The 20,112-nt window shown below is 43.1% G+C and overlaps 1 protein-coding gene across 4 annotated transcripts in view; it reads left to right on the top strand.

The window, feature by feature from the left end:
* LMCD1 (LIM and cysteine-rich domains 1) overlaps positions 1-20,112 on the top strand; it is a 78,860-nt gene that overhangs the window by 16,476 nt on the left and 42,272 nt on the right. For 3 of the 4 annotated variants that reach the window (XM_012000640.1, XM_012000642.1, XM_012000643.1), the window contains exon 2: positions 15,607-15,695. The exons of the other annotated variant lie outside the window; for it this stretch is intronic. In XM_012000640.1, the coding sequence (XP_011856030.1) occupies positions 15,607-15,695 (89 nt within the window). The remainder of the gene's footprint in view (positions 1-15,606; positions 15,696-20,112) is intronic. 4 annotated transcript variants of the gene reach the window in all.

Raw genomic sequence — 20,112 nt, 5'->3', positions numbered from 1 at the left:
AGTAAAAATGTAGCCAGGGCTCAGGTTCAACGCTAAGTTCCAACATGCACAGAGTTCCCCCAACACTTTGTCAGCAAATCATTCAAGGGCAGGAGTGGATCAAGGGGTATTCCAGAGCAATGATCCCAGACCAGAAATGCCATGGAAAGGCTGCAAGGCTTACTGACTCACTGATTGCCCTGAGTTTTCACAATTTCCCAGTGCTTGTCTGTATTCTATTTCATAGAGAAGCCTGCAGCAGAGTTTTTCTAGAGAAGTCTGATTTTCTGTCTCTAGTGAGTCACCTTCCAGATGGTCAAGAAACTGGCTGTCCCATCAGAGGGTCATCTCTTGCCTCCTGAGTACACCACACAAGGGATGGCACAAACTAGGAACGGACGACTTGATGAGGAAAACTGGGTTCTGCAGCAAGAAGACAGCATTTCTTTCCAAGTCTCTTTGCCTTGAGCAGTTGACTGGGATTCAGATGTCAGGTCTGGGTGGCTGGATAGGCAAAGATACCAGAAACATAGGAGAAACAGAGAGAGAGTGAGTTAGCAGTCTCATCTGTTTATCCATGAAGAGATTCCAGGAACTGAAAACACTCCTGGAGATAAAGATGAGAGCTGGAGAGAATAGTTGAAACTACAAGTAGATTCTAAGAAGAGAGGAGAAGAGCCAGTGGGAAAACCTTGGGGAGAGAAGAAAGTTATTGAGGAAGGCAGAGAAGGGGGTAGTCAGAGGGGCTGGCATAACCACAGGAGGCTAGGATCCTGAAAACCAGAGGAAAACAGGGTGGCTCTCTTTCCTTCCAGCTCCCCTTTTGGGCATCAAACTCAGATGCAGGATATCTAACATATACCAGATTTGATGTGCCAAGAAGCATAGATGATGGCGTAGATGAAGCATAGATTAAGGCATGGATAAAGCATAGATTAAGGTGTTTTATATAAAGGTTTATTGAGGAGCTACTATGTGTAAGGCATTATTCTAGACACTGGTAACAGAGCAATGAACTAGACATAAAGGGACCCTGCCCTCATAGAGCTTACAGTCTAGCAGGAAACAATGACATTGAAGAGTTATATACATAATTAAATAATTATCATCATGGTGGATACTACAAAATAAAAGGTACAGGGTTTTCTAAGACCATATGATAGGAGTGTCTGAGGGATAAATAGAAGTTTGTTAGGTGAAGGGAGAGAGAAATGGTGTAAACAGAAGGAACTGTATGTGGGCAGGCTCAGAGGTATGCAGGAATTTGGCATCTTTCCTGGGACATATGGTTAAATGAATAATTCTAAATTTACTCAAGAGATAATTTTCTGGAAAGTAACTTGGCTTCTGTAGTTCTGTTTTACATTTGAATTGTGGCAAATGAGTCTGAAAAACAAGACCTTGAAAGTGAATTATTTGCAACTAATTTGTTTCATAAAACTGAGCTTAGAAAAATGTGACCTAAATACTCTTTAAGTTCCTTTTAGTCCTAAAGATCTATGACTTTCTTACATGCAGAATCCAGCTATATATAGTGTGTACAGTTAGATCATTATGTGGGGGAAAATCAAGGAAAGGATAAAACATCTGAACCAAAAAGTGTATTTAGTGTTAGTTTTAAAAACATATGATAGCAAAAAAAAAAAGAAAAGAAAAAGAAAAAGTCTTTTGTAAGAAGGATGCTTGGTTTAAAACCAGGAAAACATCTTGCTGAAGGCACTACACTAAAACACATGTGATATTTTACCATCAAGGCACCAATGTTGGTTGAAGGAAATCCTTTTCCATCTGCGCACACGCGTGTGTGTGTGCTGTGTGTGACTGTGTGTGTGTGTGTGTGTGTCAATGCTTCCATTGTCATGAAAGTTAACCCAGGAATTCCTGTGAGATTCCCGGCAGGAAGTATTTGCATAAGCAAAGCCTTAAGACTTTTAATAACAGTGCTGTACGTTTATACAACACATTTCCTTTTAAGATACTAAGATTCAGACAGGCAAGATTAAAAATCCACCAACTTGGTGTGTTATGTCTCCCCTATTATGTCTCCCCAAAATTAACTCCAATAAACGTGTGTTATCCTTGGAAAGATCAGTAGTGCTGCAAATTTGGATTTCAGATACATGCATGCACAAACACGCACACACACACACACGCACACACCAAATGACATTCCTTCAGGATGACATTCTTAGACATCAGGCTGCTAAAATCAGGGGCATCTTATAAAACTGGGGAGGTATAATAAGTAGCTATTGCTGACCTCAAGCTTACAGATGTATCCTTGAGAAGGAATCTGCTAAGGGCGGAAACCTAAGCACCACAAAACCAATTAGATTTTAATTTCCAAGTGTGACCTGAAGACACTGGCCTGGGGACACCAACAGCTTGTTCTAATTTAGGAAAGGTGGGGTGGGAGGGGAGTAAGGGGTCCCCATGGGGACCTTATTTTCTTCTATCTTGATTTCCCTCAAGTTACTTGGTAAATCACTAAATAAGATTCCCAGGGGAGTTGGATAACTTCTGGCTCATAGTGATGCTGGTGACTTTACTACATATTCCCAAAGGCTGGCAGGACATACCTAGGAAAAGAAAAAGACAACTCCAAGAGAAAAAACGATTGTGTTGGAACCTCTGGAAGCATTTAGTTTGGCAAGAAATGCCAGGTCAACTTTTGCCCTATAGGAATCCCTTTCATAGGCAATTAAAACAATGCCTACCTTTTGGGACTCTGAGTGATCTCAAAAGATTCATAAAAAGTCCACAAATGGAAGGAGATCAGAGGACCATCCTCTCATTGACTGAATTAAGCAGGTAGCCCCTCAAATAACAGGTTGACTTTTCTAGAAACATGGACAATTCTGAAATAAACAGCAGAGAATGGTTTTGCCTCTTAGCTGGTTTTCTCAGTCTGCCTTTGTACAATTCACTATTCACATTAGCCTGGGCAGTATCTGTAGCTAGTTCAAAGGGAGCTTGTGTCAAAGGAAAATATTAGTTCAGCCTTAAAAATCCTATCACTTCAGTCCAGTGGGGTCCCTTATACATAAGATTTGTGGGCCTGCTTTGGATACAATGGCATGTAAACATCAGCAAGAAGCAAGAAGCTGGCAGCCAAAAAGGCTGTTTTCCTTTCCCCCTCGGTCATCATCGTGTTCGCCCTGCCAACAGAATGTTCAACAAGGAGTCCATGTCCTGGGCCAGGACTGCCAGATTCGTAGATGTTCCATGCGCCATCACACAGATCCAGTCACCCAGCAATGAATCTTTGAATTTAGAATTTGGAACTTTTTGCCTTGTTCCATACTCCTGTTTTTCAAAGTGACCCCAACTCCATCCCCTTTGACAGATAAAAGAGAGATCCTGTGACTGTTTCCATGCTTCCCCTTCTCAAAGGCTATCACCCATGCCAACTGGGAGAAGGAGCCCAGCCTGCGAATGATTGTATAGAATTGCTTACAGCTCCTCTGTCCAAATGTCCCTCACATCAGGCTGTTCCAAGAGTTGCAAACCCTTGAAAAATGTGCTGAGTTGAGTCTTATCACCTCTTCGTCTATTTTTGATGGAAGTGCTAAAAATACAAAAGAGTAAAATTATCCAAAAGGCAGACAGAAGAAAAAGAAAAAGGAGCAGATAGTCTCCTATCTTGGCTAGCACAGCACTCACAGTGTCTGCTCCCTTATGCCAAGTGATACTGTGATGATAGGTAGACAATGCTAGTAGATTCGGTTGGTAGACCAGATGACCGAGGGAACTGTGATTGCAGTAATGGATTCTTAATTAGAAGGAGAGTTGTTTTTGTTTTGTTTTGTTTTGTTTTTGTTTTTCAAGATGCAGATGGTGGGGTCAGCTTCTCAGGTGGAGTACAGTTTTAGAACCACCACCAACACCCAACCCCTCAAAGGGAAGCACAGGCTTCTATACACTTACTTCTTTCATGGCCCAGGCTCTGGGTATTTTGGCTTTCCTGGAACCATTCTCAAATCAGTGAAACTTGGCTAGCAGAGATGGGGTGAGGGGAGGCAAGAGCAAGGTCTTAAACAGAGAAAGCTTTCATTTTGTATTTCCCTTTCCACATATGGATTTGCTTTTCTACTCTGTTTTTATAGCCAGATTAACCCCTTTTGTTCACAGATGATGTGAGCCTTGGTGGTCTCCAATTATCCCTTCCCCTGGAGGGGAAGGCAGAGCTACACAAGTGATTACAAGCTCAGCAGTGTTCCATGAAAGGGCATCCATGGTGGCTTGGAGACTGCAGCGGGGAGGAGAGTGGGTATCTAGTCTAGGAAAGTCAGAGTCTGCCCTGTGGAGGTGATAGGAGGAATTGGCCAGCCTTTTCCAGAATTGCCCCAGGGTTCTGTTCCTCAAGGAGCCTGAACACAGTGATTGGAACAGAGACTTCAGGGACAGCTGCTGTGGGAGTCACAGGAGCAACAGTTCCCTTTCAACAGTTCCCCAAAGGGTCTGGGACTACCATGCTTCGCTCCAGCCTCTCACATGCTCCAGCTTGGCACGTTGGGCTTCTGTGAATTTATTCCTCATTTGTGACCACCCTGATTTTAACTTAATCTCACCCATTAGACATGACATGTTGAGAGAGAGGGACATTAAGGAGAACGTGGTATATTTTGCCCCAAACCCAAATTTTCCCTAGAGTTGAACCTGGAAAAACTAATCCTGAGAGGGGGAAAAAAAGGAATGATCGAACAATTTAATTGATGTTTAAAAATTAAAAATTAAAGAGAATATATCATTTGACATAGAGAGTGAAAACTATTCTTTCATTCAGCATTTGCTTAAAACTTTATTTGGGACACCAGAAACTCCTGACATCACGAGATAAATCCATCTGACTCTTCCAATTACAACCAGTCCATGAGATAAATTTAACACACACAAACCATGTAATAGGAAATATCATGGAATCTTTACCCTGAAGTGCTGCTGATTCAGGCACTTCTGGCATCAACTCATTATCCACCAATTGTGTTCTCATTCTGTTGCTTTAAATAGTATTGATTTTTAAAAACAAAACAAAACAAAAGTTTCCATCCCTAGAATTCTAAGTACTAGATCAGTAGGACTCATCTCAAGTTGTTTAGTCTGTGCATTTTTATCTTCATTACACAATTCAGGAAAAGAGTCCCTAAATTAAAGGGATTTCTTCACATTTGTGCTTGTCCAGACAGAGGAATAGGAATGCCCAAGGAGCAACCCTGGAATAGAAATGGTAGATCTGAACACACACACCCACAAACACTCACACACATACCCACGCGCACACATGCACAAGCACACACAGCTCCCTAAAGAGCATCTGTCATATGACCCCTAATACAGATGAGGTCTTTGTTGCTGTCTGTGTGAAACTCACTGTGGTTTTAGGATGCACTTTATCCAAGTTGTTTTTTTGGTTGATTTCTGCCATAAAAGTGGGCTGCAAGTCTCACTCTTTCATATCATACTTGGGAAGACAGGATTCTCTTGGCCACAGCCTAAAGCCCTAGCGTGGGGCTTCCCAAAGCTTGGGGAGATGAGTGAGCAAGAAGCCAAAGGATAAACACGGAGCAGCAGTTCTGCTTTAAGATTGGAGGGAGCAAGATGGGGAACATTTGTTTTACATTACAACAGAAAAAAATATAGATTATGGAATAGGATGCAAAAAGTCACCCTAATGTTTAAGAGCAAATAGACTGGAAAGAGTCATTGTTCCCCTTCCCTCAGCATCCCTGGCTTTCCAACCCCCCAGCCTTCTCCTCTGGTGACACACAGGACCTGTCTCAGGAAGAGAGGTCAGGCAGAGGATTTACTTTCAGGAAGGGCAACAAATGTAGACTTTAAGTTATGGACAGGCAGTGATCATACTGGTAAGTATGTTGATTCCATTACCCTGTTAAGATTGTGTAACCCTGTTTTGGCAAGTCCTTGCTTCAATTCTTGGGAGCTTCAAACAATGGAAGAAGTCCAGACCCTTGTCAAGACCCCAGTATTCCTTTTTTTTAACTTTTAATTTTTGTGGGTACATAGTAGGTATAGACCCCAGGATTCTTAAGTGGGAAAGTGAAAAAAGCCTTCCCTGCCAGGCCACTCCCCAGAAAAATCATACTTCTTAAGGAGAAAAAAAAAAAAGACTTCCCATGCAGCTTGCAACCATTTGAGTGTTGCACATTCCCAGGTTGGGCCCCTTCGTCTAGTGGAATTCCTCAGTCCAAGCTTCCACCTGGAGTTGGGGAGGGTTTGGGGACCACCCCTCACCTAAGGCGGGGCAGAGAATCTCAGTATCCATGAGCGCCCCAGAGAGGAGTCAGCCAGCCAGTGAAATTTAGAGGAAGAGGAAGGGCTGTGGTTTCCCTTCGGTCTGGTTAAGAGAATGACTGCATTTGGCACCAGAACCTGTGGGGCAGGCTTGTGCCAGGGCTGATGCTGAAATGACAACAACAAAAGCCAGACTTGCTATAAAAAACTCTCCTTGTAAGGAATGGTGGTCCACAAGCTGAGTATGAAAAGGGAATTTTTTTCAGCTTTATTGAGGTATAACTGACAAATAAAAATTGTATGTCTTTAAGAGGTACAACTTGATGGATTTGTGTTGTTTTTGTTGTTGAGACAGGGCCTCCCTCTGTCATCCAGGTTGGATGCAGTGGCACAATCACAGACCACTACAACCTCAACCTCCTGGGCTCAAGCAGTCCTCCCACCTCAGCCTCCTGAGTAGCTGGGACCACAGAAGTGAACCACCACACTCAGCTTCATTGTTTAATTTTCTGTAGAGATGTGGTGTCACTATGTTGCCCAGACTGGTCTCAAACTCCTGGGCTCAAGCAATCCTCCCCGCTTGGCCTGCCAAAGTGCTAAGATTATAGGTGTGAGCCACTGAGCCTAGCCCAAATTAATGTTTTGATATTCATATACATTGTGAACTAATCAAACTAATTTTTTTACATGGTGAGAATACTTAAAATCTACTCTGTTAGCAAATTTCAAGTATAGAATACAGTATTGTTAACTGTAGTCATGATGCTTTACATTAGATCTCCCGAAGTTACTCAATCTGCCTAACTGAAACTTTGTACCCTTTGACCAACATCCCCCCATTTCTCTCAGTCCTCAGCCCCTGGCAACCAAAATTCTCTTCTGTGTTTCCATGAGTTTGACTATTTTAGATTCCACTTCTAAATGAGATCATTATTTGTCTTTCTGTGCCTGACTTATTTCACGTAGTATAATGTCCTCGAGTTCATCCCTGTTGTCATGAATGGCATTATTCTTGTTCCTTTTTGAGGCTGAATATCATTCCATTGTGTGTGTGTGTTTGTGTGTGTGTATGTGGGGGTGTGTGCCACATTTTCTTTTTCCATTTATTTGTTGACAGACACTTAGGTGGTTTCCATATCTTAGCTATTGTGAGTAGCACTGCAGTGAACTTGGGAATGCAGATATCTCTTTGAGATACTGATTTCATTTCCTTTGGGTATATATCCAGATGTGGGATTTCTGGATTGTATGGAAGTTCTACTTTTAATTTTTTGAGGAACCTCATACTGTTTTCTATAATGGCTGTATCAATTTACATTCCTCCCAACAGTGCGCAAAGGTCCAGGAAGGGAGATTATTAAACCAATGAGCTGAGAGCCTGAAAGTCCAAGTTGGAACAGTTGAAGTTACAATGGTGAGATCAAATGATTCCCAAACTTGTCTGAACATTGGCATCCCCTGGGAACTTCCAGAAATACTGATGCCTGTAATCAACCCCCAGAGATTGTGGCAAAATTGGCCTGGAGTGCAGCCCAAGTTTTGGAAGCATTAAAAGATCCCCAGGAGAGTTTAATGTTGCAGACAAGTTAGGGAACCACTGTTGTAGCCCCTCGATACTCAAAGTGTGGTCCCTGGGACAGCAGAAATGGCTTCTCCTGGGAGGTGGGTAGAACTATATGTCAGGCTTGCCCCAGACTTGCTGAACCAGAGTGTACATTTGAGCTAGATCCCATGTGATTTTATGCTAATTAGAGTGTTTACTTAATCTGAGGAGCACTGCCCTCCTCACACACCCAGACCAGGCAAAATCCCCTGCTAAAGGACAATCTCATGGCACACTGTTTCTCCTTCCTAGCACTGATTGCATTTGTAATTTTACATTTGTGTGAGTTGAGAAAAACCTGTGAGGGCCCCAAAATATCTGGAAGAGGCTTTTGGGCATGGAACTGTAGTGCATGGGTTAAATTAAAATGTGGATCTGAAATTCAAATACCTGTGTCCAAATCTAAGCTCTAGCACTTTAAATTGACCCCTTTGAGCCACACTTAACTAGAGAGACTGGATTTTCCCAGGCTTTTCTGGTTTTTATACTAAAAATTTTTACATCCTAGGCACCAAACAGTCTAGTGCAAACCAGGACAGTTACCCTTCAGTTAACTCATATGCAACCTAGAAGCACTAACAATGTATCAGTGGTCTCAAACTTTAATTGTTTATCAAAATCACCTGGAGGACTTGAACAGCGCTGTCTGGGCCCCACCTGCAGAATGTTTGATTTCATAGGTCTGGGGTGAGGTCTGGGAATTTGCAGTGCTCACAGGTTCACTGCTGCTGTGCTGCTGTGCTGCTGCTTGGGGACCACACCTTGAGAACCACTGCAACATACCTGCCTTATAGAGTTGTAAGATTTGCACAAGGTCAGGCTTAGCACAGTGCCTGGAAAACCACATATTCTAGTCCTTTTACAGCTACTGTTATTCCTTTTGATTATGGAAAAGATGGGACTAAAGATGGACTCTAAGGAGTGGGCAGGTTTGAAACTCTCTGCGGTTTAGATGAGCATGAGCAAAATCCCAGAGTTTGTGTGGATTTAGTTCTGCAAGAGGCTCAGGTGGTTGGAAAGAGAATCTGGGTGGAAAACAGTAAATAATATGGAAATAGAGACAAATTTGGATAGGTGAGGTGGGCCACATTGTGGAAGCCCCATGACATCTAACATCCAGCAACCTTTATTCCTTTAAAAGTGATTCAGCATGACTTCAAAATGAGACAGGCACTAGTATCCTTAATATAGACAGATTTATGAAGAGTTGGGAATAAACCCAGAAATGACTTGCTTCTTAATTAGCATGGATTTTGCTATTTTTTAAGTGAGAACAGTTTCTAGGTAGTAGTTTTCAACATGTAGTCCCCTAAGCTACTGTCCATCCAGGCATCTGCACAACTTGGGTCCCAATGTGAGCTCCAGCTCCTAGATCTGGTCCTCAGCGTACACAGTCTCTGGCCTTTCAGGCTTCTAGGGAGGCAGCAGACAAACTAAGTGAAGTCAATATCCTGTCACTTTTCTCCCACAAATTTTGCCTGAGGTTCTAATTCACTTTCTCCTCTAGCCATTGACTCCCCACCTGCACTTGAAGTCTATTTGTCGCCTTGGACATCTACATTTTAGTTTATTGACAGAACAGGAGCAAGTGGTAGAAAGCCTGGGACCAAGGTGAATGTGTCTAAACCTTGTCCTGCTACTCCCAGCCCAAACCTTTCCAGCACCCCTCACCCCTGCAGACACACTGTCCCTCCTTTTTGAACCCAACTGGTCCAATGCCCAGAGTCAGAGATAGACTCCTAGGAGTGCTGTCTAGGGTCTGGAGACTCCTGGGACAGTAAGAAGTCATGAGTTCTGGGTTGCAATAATATGTGCATAAATTACATTCTTAGGAGCAAATTCTGTCAGTTCTAGGGGCTTTTCTCATGAGCAAAATGTAAAATACCTACTTCCTAAGATCATTGTGAAAACCAACTGAGATAAGGGATGTGAATGTACTTTGTAAACTGTAAAGTGCGGTGTCCTTGGTGGAAAGTGCGATAGCAGATTGGATAAGAGCACAATTCTGATGTAAGACCTGCCTGGTTTCACATCCTGGCTCCACCACTTACTAGCTGTTGAATCTTGAAGAAGAGCTTAACCTCTCTGGGCCTCAGTTTCCTTATCTGAAAATGAGGCTAATGAAATTATCTCATAAGGTTGTCAAGAAGCTTAAATGAAATGTCATAAAATGTTTGGCATGTGCCTGGCATATAGGAAGTACACAATAAATGTTAACTATGATCATGATCACTGGGAAAGATAAAACACTTTTGATTAAAGGCCCGTATAGGAAAAGGTAGACTTAGGATACCCCACCACCACTGCCTTCAAAGGAGCTCCAGTGGAGACCATCTGGATGGGCAAGTTGCTTCTCCACTCTCAGACTCAAGGTCATTCATCATCCATTGACTGGGAATAATGATGATAATAATTATACTTCAATGGGAAGTCATATTATTAAATAAGAGAATTACTAAGTAAAATCACTTTATAAACTCTAAAGCCGTTATTATTGGGGTTGTTCATGGTGGTAGAGTAGTTTCAGGGTCATATTTTTAAATACAATTCCAGTCCCTTCCCAGACCTTCCCATAATTGTATTCCACCCAACCCATCTCACTCCAGTTTCTCTCCTGGAACCCCTAGGGGAGGGTTTGTTTTAAATAACAAGTCATGTTGACCAATAATCTTTAATAACATTTATACTTATAGAACTTAACCAGTAAAAGACAAGTCTGCTTTGAATAGAATTTTGTGTCAATTTGGAACGTACCACCTCAGAAAGCAAACCTGTGGGTCATCATTTGAGCATGTGATAGTACTAAGATACAACTTTCAAAAAGGTAGAATCACGACTTTTGTGCAAATATGAAGTGAAATGTAACAAAGATTGTGTTCTAAGGAACCTGTATGATGTTTAGGCCAGTTTAAAAAGCTCTCGAGGAGTTAGGTATTTATAGGTAGTTTAATGTTAGGACAAGATTGATGGGTTAGTTACAAAACTGGTTAATGTCTTCCAGAACAGTAAACTATAACATTTGAGGTTATCTTTTTTGAAAGGACAGAAATTGTTTGTATCTCTATTGGACCAGGATCTGCAAGTTAACATGTTACTTCACCAAGTCTCGGAGCTGAGCAAAGTAAATTTCTCTAGATAATCCTATGGGGATGAGGAGACCCGGTGTCATGTTGCCTCCATATGGCATTGAAAGGATGTGCCACTCACCTTTCTGCCTTACATCTGAGTTTTAAATACTTTTCTGGGGGGCCGGGGGGACAGGATGGAGTGCAGTGCATGGTCATAGCTCACTGCAGCCTTAAACTGCTGAGCTCAAACTATCCTCCAGCCTCAGCCTCTCAAGTAAGCTGGAACTACAGGTGCATACTACCACACCTAGTTTGTTTTGTTTTGTTTTGTTTTCTTGTAGGGATGGGGGGTCTTACTATGTTGCACAGGCTGGTCTCGAGCCCCTGGCCTCAAGCAATCCCCCTGCCTCAGCCTCCCAGAGTGCTGGGATTACAGGAATGAGCCACCACATCTAATTATTTTTTTAACAATGGTAAATGCTTATTTCAACTTACTGCCTTTTAATGTTACATGCTGCTTACAACAGCCCTATTGAGACAAAGAAAGGGCAGGGATAATTCATTTTTCAGAGGAGGAAACTGAGTTACTCCATGAGGAAGAAGCTGAGCTGGAAGGAGAACCCCCATTTTCTAATTCCAAATCCCATGCTCATCCCTAAATTCCCGATTGCATTTTCTCTTTTACGTTCCTCTTCCTCTCAACCCTACATTGTTCTTGGTGACATTTTTTTCCCTCTAAGACTTCCCTTGAGATTCACCTGAAGGCAAATGCTTGAGAGTTGCCCCTGCTCCTTGCATCCCCAGGGGTCTCCTGGTCTGATCTAAGTCCTTTTAAGTCCCTGCCACCATTCAGTTTCACAATAATATCAGATGAACCACATCCTACTAACCCGAGCCAAATAAAATCGTCAAAACATTTCTTCCTCTTCTCGGGAGAAAGGACAGATCAGATGCTGCATTCCAAGAAACCTTTTTTTAAGTGATGGTTTCTTTTAAACTCTTCTATTCTCAGCTACTGTGAGACACTGTGCCGTCTTTCAAGAGACAGAGCCCACATCAGAAAAACCTACTGTTTATAAACCAGAGTATCTCACTTGGAACTGTGGCTGACTGATGTTTTCCCCTCCTCAGTAAACAAGATCGTTTTCTCTGTGTTGAAGATAGTGGGGTCTGTCTGGCTTCTGGATGAATGGCATGCAGTAGACAAATGACTATTTATTACATTAAACAGTCAGCCAGGAAACTAGCTGCAAGTGTGGCCTGATGACCTGAATCAATTTCTTCCTTGCAAGGCCATTTATTTTTCTCTCCCACATACTTCTGTTGCCATGGAAACCGTCCCACTAGCCAATGGAGACCAGGGCCAACTCTCTACTTCCCGAACCTCCATTTAGTTTAGCGTTCTTGCCCAACTAGGCCAGACTGCCTGCGTCTTCATTTGCCTGACTGCATGGGGCTTTCTTTGTGCTTGTTGAGATTTTAACGTCGATTCTCTTCAGGTGATGGGTAGCAGAGCACCGCAAGGGCAAAGGGCTAGGGATGGCCTCGCTTAATGAATTTATCATTAAGTATGGGACATGTGTGAGCTTATTTTGTTTTTACATTTTGTAGGAAAACCTAGTCAGAGAGGCAACTCTTTTTACATGTCATAAAAGTAGGGAATAAGAAAGTACAGAGGATGTGTATTTAGAAAAAAATAGTTCCTCTGAAGTCCCCTAGCATTTTGAAGCTAGAAAAAAAAATGCGTTGAGAACATCTAATTCAGGGTCTCTCAAACTTTTTTTCACAAGATGTAATTAATGACAACAACGACAAAGAACGCTCAGTGCCTAATAAGTGTGTGCCAAGCCCTTTTCAGGCAGCATCCCATTTAACCTCTTGGTAACCCTGCAAGGCAGGTTGCATTCTTGTTATCCCCATGACGCAGGTCAGGGTCAGGAGCCTGGAACTCAACAAGCCTACTTGCCCAAGTACAGCAGAGGAAAGGGGGAAAACTGGCACTAAAACCCAGGACTAAAGCCTGGGTCTCCAAACCCAAAACATCTGCTTGCTCTCTACCTCACTTCTTGCTTCTAGCGTAGGCTGGCCTGTTAAAGGCTTGGGAGCCTCTACACATCCAGTGCCTGCCATTTGTATTTGATCAGGTAATTCCCTCTCCCACTCCCAACCAGGAACCACTTTGTAACATCTCACCAAGTGAGGATCCTGCAGAACAGAATGTGGGCAACCCCAGTGCAGGCGAGTTCCTTATTTTTCAGAGGAGATGCTTTAGGCTGGGCAAGGAAATGACTCGTCTCCAGTTACACAGCTAATAAATGCCAGAGTTGGCACCCAAAGGCCAGACCCCTGCATCACCAGCCAGTGCTCTGCTCTGCCCTGCTATGCTACCTACGTCACTATTTCTAAATCAAACTCTGAGTTTGCAAGCAAATTGCAGCTCCACTCTCCAAGCCAAGCATCAGAACTAATCCCCTTGTAGAATGAGGGTTAAATCAGCCTCTCATTAGAAGAACAATAAAGCTGAAGTGTGCAGGGTGCTTTGCCACTTGGAAATGCTTCCACCTACCTCTCCAGTTTCCAGCCCTCTGAGTATATCTGAAATGGTCCAACAATGAAGCCTTATTCACAAGTTGTATATCTCCCAAAATAAACTTTGAATGCCTCCAATTTTAAGTGTGTAAAGATCACTGCATTTCAACTAGGAGAACTGAAGGTGTCAAGAAGGAGAGGTGGAAATGAGCAAGGTTATATGCCAGTGGCTTTAGGGAGCAAAGTCCTGTCTGTGAATGAAAGCTCCCCAGCTTAGGAGAATGAGTTAGCAGTGGGTGTTGTCTCAATTTTCACTTTTCACATGACTCTAGCATTGAATAGGCCTAAATGTAAACATGCTTCCCTCCACACTCCACATATGTGCAACATGGCTCTCACTCCCTGAAGCTGTAAATATGTACTGAACAAAATGACAGAGTGTGTGGGGACATGGTGTAAACAGCAGTGACCAAATAGAAGGCAGGGAGGGAGGCATTATTTTAGGAAGATTTGGTACAGAAGAGAAGTATTGTGAAGGACAGTTGTCTCTTTCCATATGTCTGAATTCTACCACTGGCAATGAGGATGGCTTCACAAGTTTCACTGCTTGTTTTTTTTTTCCCCCTCTTAAATGCCAGGAGAGTACACTAGTAGCATCCAAAGGACATGCTCAGATTGTATACCCTACTCATACCTTTTTTACCTTGCACATTTTCTTCCTTCTGCTAGGCGTCTCCTTCCCCTTTTCTGTCTGTCCATCTTGCACAGCCCAAATCCAAAGTCACTTCCTCTAAGAAGAAGTAATCTGCTCTAATAAACTCATATTTCCCATATGAGTTTATTAGCACCTGCCTTTGTGCTTCTAAAATCTGTGGCAAAATAAGAACAGTTACCCTTTCTAGTGCCTAATGTGGTCCTGTATGTTACATATATTATCTCTGTACCCATTTGGCAGGTAAGGAAACTGAGGCTCAGTATGTCCAAGGCCATGCAGCCAATAAGTTGAAAAGCTCAATTTGGAATCCAAGTCTCTCAAACTCCAAAATCCGTGCCTTTTTTACTACACAACAGGCAGCTTCCTTTACCTCAGACTTGCCCCTTACAGGAGCAGGAGATGAATGTGTTTTTCTCTCCATATCCGCCTAGCTAACCGTGAGTTCCACTAGGGCACACCTGAGTCTTATATTGTATTCCTGTGTCTGGTACATAGTAGATGCTAAATAAATGGTATGTTTGTTGGATAAGAAGCTTATCCCTTTACATTACTAGTTGATTGAGCCCTGCTTCTGGTGAAATCATAATAAAGTACATCCCTGTACCAAGTCGTCCCCACCCCAACCCCAGTGGAGAGCTGGGTAAGTTTCTCAGTCAGCAGATCCATATTACTAACCCACTTCTTCTCCAATGTTAATGTAATGAAGATCTCCTGGGAATTTTGTTAAGGTACAGATTCTGATTCAAACCGGCTGGAGTGGGGTCTAATGGTCTGTATTTCTGGCAAGCTCCCAGGTGATGCTTCTGGTTCGAAGATGCCATTTGGGTCTAAACACCTCAGCAGCAGGAGCCAATGCACTTTTGGTACCTTTGGCTGGTAACAAGTAATAAAACCTGTCTCATGCATTGTTCTCCTTCCAAAGGACATTTTAAGTGTTCATGTGATTTTTCAATGTTTTAGCAAAATATTTAAGTTATGCTTGGAGCTATAAACATTTGGCAGCATGCACGTTTGTTTGTGCCTGTAGCTTTGGTTTAATCACATTCTATCAATAAATCACAAATAAATGAGGGAGAGGAGACACTCATTGGAGATTCCATTCCAGTGACAAGTGAGAGTGGGTGAGGGTGGGGGATGGAACAGATAGATGGTCACTCACAGCAGGGCGTTTCCAACCAGTCTTGCTGTTTTGAAACAGCACTGGAGGCTGGGAAAGAACCCCCATTGCATTCTTATTGGGAAGAGCCCCACCCTTCCACACTTGCCTACCCTCTGGCCCCATTCCATGTTCCCGTTTGGTCTTCTCAGTTCCTGGTAAACAGTTTGTGATGGCTTATTGATCTCAAGCCCTTTGAACCCAACACAGTCCCTTTGCCAGCATGCCAAGTCTTTTAGAGGTCAAGCATCTCCGGTCCAAGATGTTTGGAAGGAAAACACCCTCTTTTCTGTTCCTTTTCCAGATGTCCCTGGGCCAGCTGCAGTCAGCAAGAGGTGTGGCATGTTTGGGATGCAAGGGGACATGTTCGGGCTTCGAGCCACATTCATGGAGGTAACAGATCTTGTCAGGAGGGTCCCTATCTGCCTTTGTTACTTGGCTGTCCTCTCGGGGAACCCTGGTTGCTTTCTTCACTGAGACTGCTTTGGTTGTATGCGTTGTCAGGGAAGGATGGCTGCAGAGGGAAGGCACTCCTGCTTGGTCCAATTCAGAAACATGAAAAAAGTCCTTGGGGGAGGGTGGCAGAGGGAGTAAAGATGTGAAAAAGGAGTTTAGCGCTTCCTAAACCATTTCAAGGTAGAGTCCACCAAGCCCAGCCCAGCAAGAACTGCTCTGGAAAGACCCAGGCAGAGATTAGCTGGTCCCTTGTGCATTTGGGGTATGCCTTAAGGTTTGGTGGATGGGATTGATCTCCCCGCACTGCACTAACATCGCTGTTGATGGGTTTTGGTCTAGAGTGACCCCTGGGACAGAAAGAGAGGTCATTCTGTCCACAGTACTTAAAAACCAGGACCTGGTATTCATATCCGCACGGGAGGACCATAAGATCCAGCTGGAGTTGGATTTGCAGATGTTTTCTTTCTTTTTTTCCACTGATGATTCTGAGGACAAGAGTGAGGCTGCCACACTGCACAGTCCCTGGGCAGCACTCATGTCAGCATGTATGTGGACAGCACCTCTAGAGTTGTGCAGGGAATAGACTGTGAGACTGTCCCTGCAGCCTTGGGAGAGGAAAGTTAAGTTCTGTGGAGCACATAGCAAAGAAAGAGTTTTTATCATCACTGCTGTAGTGTTGCCTTGGGCCCTCAGTGGGGGAACAAAGTTTGGAAGGTGTTTTCGCAGCAGTACTGACTTCCATTATGAGATGGGAATTATAAAAATAACTACTTACTCATGAACCGAATGAAATCTTTTTTATTTAAATGTTGAAATAAACCAAAGCGGTAGGTATTAGGTATCTCCATTTCGTTGATCAGGACACTGAAGGCAGGCAATGGGGTGACAACTACCAAACGGCAGGATTTGAACTCAGATCTGCGTGAATCCCAATCCCATGCTCCTAACCGTTCTGCAGTACACTGGGCTATGAGCTTTCAGAGCAGAACTGTGTTCCCTGACTCCATTCCCTGACAGTTCCCAACCTCAGAGGAGCTCGCATCGTCTTCTGGTTGCTAGGGACCTTCAAGGTCATGTAACTCAGGCTTCTATCCCCTGCAAAAAATCCATCTATAATTTAAACACTCCTAGGAGGATTTCTCCGCATTTCTGTTTTGGCCATTTGAGCTCTTTCCGGCCTGGAAAAGTCAACTTCCTTATCATTTCAACCCCACTGGTCCTGAATCTTCCCTTAGAATTTCAGAACAGCGTGGATTCCTCCTCAGCAATTTGAAGACAGCTAGGATGTCTCCTTTTAGACTTTTTGAGTCAGGAGAAAATGTTATCTAAATGCACCCACCGAGTCAATTAAATCGGTTTCCCCTTCTCTCAAGGATCACAATCCTGTGCTGCCTGCTGTCAAACATCTGAAAATGGTCGTTTGGTAGATTTTTTTCTGGTTTTCCAGTTGTTTAGGAAGAGAGGACAATTCTGGACCCTGTTTCTCATGGCTACAAGCAGAAGTCTCTTAGTATTGTTTTAATCCTTCCATTTCCTTGTCGTCGTACAAATGATTTGAACATCAAGTGAAGAAATACAGATTGAAGCTTATAGGTCCTGCATATCAAGTGTCCTTGGTTTGAAGAATCCAAATAGGGACTTGGTTTGAAGAATTCAAATAGGGACTTAAATTAGACTCAAATTGAAGCAGTAACATCACGGAAGCTTAGGAGGGAAATCCTGTTAAACTTTTTAAAACTCTCAATTGTTTGAAAGACCTTTAAATGACCAAAGTGCCAGCCAACCTGGTTTAATAGGAAAGTCCATCAACTAATCGTCACAGGACAGAATTCAGTCTCAGGTTACCAATGACAGATTGCAGAAATGACCGTTTTAATACCGTTGAGGATATTCTGGGGTGTGCCTGTGTCTTCTACAATCTGGGCACCTGGAAAGAGTGGGATGGGGTGAGAGGGGTGTATCCCTCATGTATAAAGTCCCAGAAATGTGCCTGGCCACATGAAGAGTGTGAATAAAAGGGGAAATTGTGTCGACACAGTTTCAAAGAACATCTCAGATCTGTTAACTTTTTTTTTTGTTTTGAAATGTTTTGCATTCCCAGCCTCTCTAATTAGCATCCTGAAATTCCACATTAACCGAAAAAGCTATGGGCAGCCTCCTCATCTAGTTCTATTTATGGAAATTATTGGGGAGGTCAGAAGGTCAGATGGGACACTGAAGAGTCAGGTTCCTCCGTGTCCCTCCATGCCAGGATTTCCTTCACTTTCTGCCTCTTCCTCCTCCTTCCACTTCTAGCCCTGCTGTTCTCACTCCCCACCTGTCAACCCCTGATACTGCCTAGTGCCTGACTTCTTAAAGAAGCAGGTTCCTCGTGCCTGGCTCTGAAAAGGGATAAGCAAGAGAATATTACTGATTGTGAATAAAATGCAAAACAAAACCACCCATTTTTATTTTTATTTATTTAATTTTTTTTGAGAGGGAAAACCTCATTTATTCCCTGCAGCACCCTTAGGGTCATTTTCTCTTTTTTGCTGCTGGAATGCATCCTTGAGATTGTCAGTTTTAACATTTCTCAAATTGCAGCCCACTGAATGTGAACTTGTACTGCAAGCTTCTCCAGTAGCATTCAAAATGTCATGCTGCACATCACCGTATCAAAGTCAAGGAGTAGCTTTGCACTAAAGAGAGGTGTTTAACCTCCCTTAGCCCACTGTTTTCCAAACTCATGACCACTAAGCACCAAGCCTTTTTCTATGTACCACATAATAATCTCCCAAAGAACTGGCCTAGGCCAGTAGAACTACCCCCAGATTATAGGCAACTCTCTTCTGCCCCGAACATATTGTACTTTATATAGTTTCCATCTGATTGTCTCTCCCTCCCCCATCCCAACTGTAAGCTCCTTAAAGGTCACAACAAGGCCTTCTTTTCATATTCAGTGAGGGGTTCCCAGTCTCTTAGCACAATTGACATTTTGGGCCTCATAACTCTTTGTTGTTGGAGCTGTTCTGTGGAATGTAGAATGTTTAGCAGCATCCCTGGCCTCTACCCACCAGACACCAATAGCACTCCCCTACCCCACTGGGACAATTGAAAATGTCTTCAGACATTGCTAATTCTGTCCTGAGGGACAGAATTGACCTTAGTTGAGCACCATTAATGCAGACCATCAAGGTATGCCCCCACTAGCCCCACAATCAACATTTGTGATATTCGATCAGACGTATTTACTTCCTGAGTATAGGAGGGAAAAGGAGGGTTCCCTCAGCTTTGTCGATCATTCAGCTGCAGTGACTTCCCTTGCTGGGCCTACCTCATCCCTGCAGTTGGCCTTGACATTGCTCACTTTACTTAACAAGCTCTCAAGTTGCATGCAGAAGAGCATCTGAGAGCCAGCACAGCCTGCCCATGGTGACAGGCTGGAAAGGGAGGGGAGCAATTTTCCTCTCACGCCATGGAACTCTGGATTTCTAAACCTTAACAGCATGACACCAAGTAGCCACACATTTTTTTTTATTATCAAAGAGAAGCATGAGGCTTTTTAGTAAACCTGAACCCTCCCCAGGATGTGTTTCCTTCTCCTTACAAAGCCTTCCCAACAAACATCCATCTCCCCAGCCAGAGGGATTTTCTCAGCTCTGTCCCTGCTGGGTCCTGTTCACAAATTTCTTGAAGAAAATGTTTACTGCATTCTAACGTCAGTATTTATGCTAAAGAGTTTAAAAGGTGCTGAAGCTCCAAGGCTATGATCTTGGGAAACAATTTTAATAATTCTTTAGAGCAGGAGTTAGCAAACTTTTTTTGTAAAGGGCCAGAAAGTAAGTACATATTTTAGGCTTTGTGAGCCAGGCGCTCTCTGTTGTAACTACTAACTCTGCTGTTGTTGCCCCGGATCAACCACCGACAATATGTAAATGAATGGGAATGGCTATATTCCAATAAAACTTTATTTACAAGAGCAGATTGTGGGCCAGGTTTAGGCTATGGGCCACACAGACTCCAGCCCAGCTTTAGAGCATCTCTGATGAACAAATCGGACTTTGCCGTGGCAACCAGCAGGAGTGAAAACATGCCACTCTTTTTACCAGCGAAAGTTGTATCCTACATTCCTCACTGATAGATTAATATAAACACTGTCATTTCCCAAATGCAAATCCCAATTCCAAAGGCCTTTTAGTCTCAGGTTACCATTTGTCTGCTGCTAACCTTTCCAACTTAAAGTTTTAGCTTGCTTTTAAAAGAGTAGATGCTGCTTGCTAGCAAAAGAATCTGCCTCTTCTTTCTGGAAGTTAATCTCACTCATCTCCATCCACCCACCCCCAGGAAAATATGCAAGTCTTGCAAATGCAGCCAA

The sequence above is a fragment of the Mandrillus leucophaeus genome, unplaced genomic scaffold, assembly GCF_000951045.1.
Source record: "Mandrillus leucophaeus isolate KB7577 unplaced genomic scaffold, Mleu.le_1.0 Scaffold637, whole genome shotgun sequence".
Lineage (NCBI taxonomy): Eukaryota > Metazoa > Chordata > Mammalia > Primates > Cercopithecidae > Mandrillus > Mandrillus leucophaeus.
The sequence above is the reverse complement of the archived record's forward strand: the minus strand, read 5'-3'. Positions and strand labels throughout refer to the sequence as shown.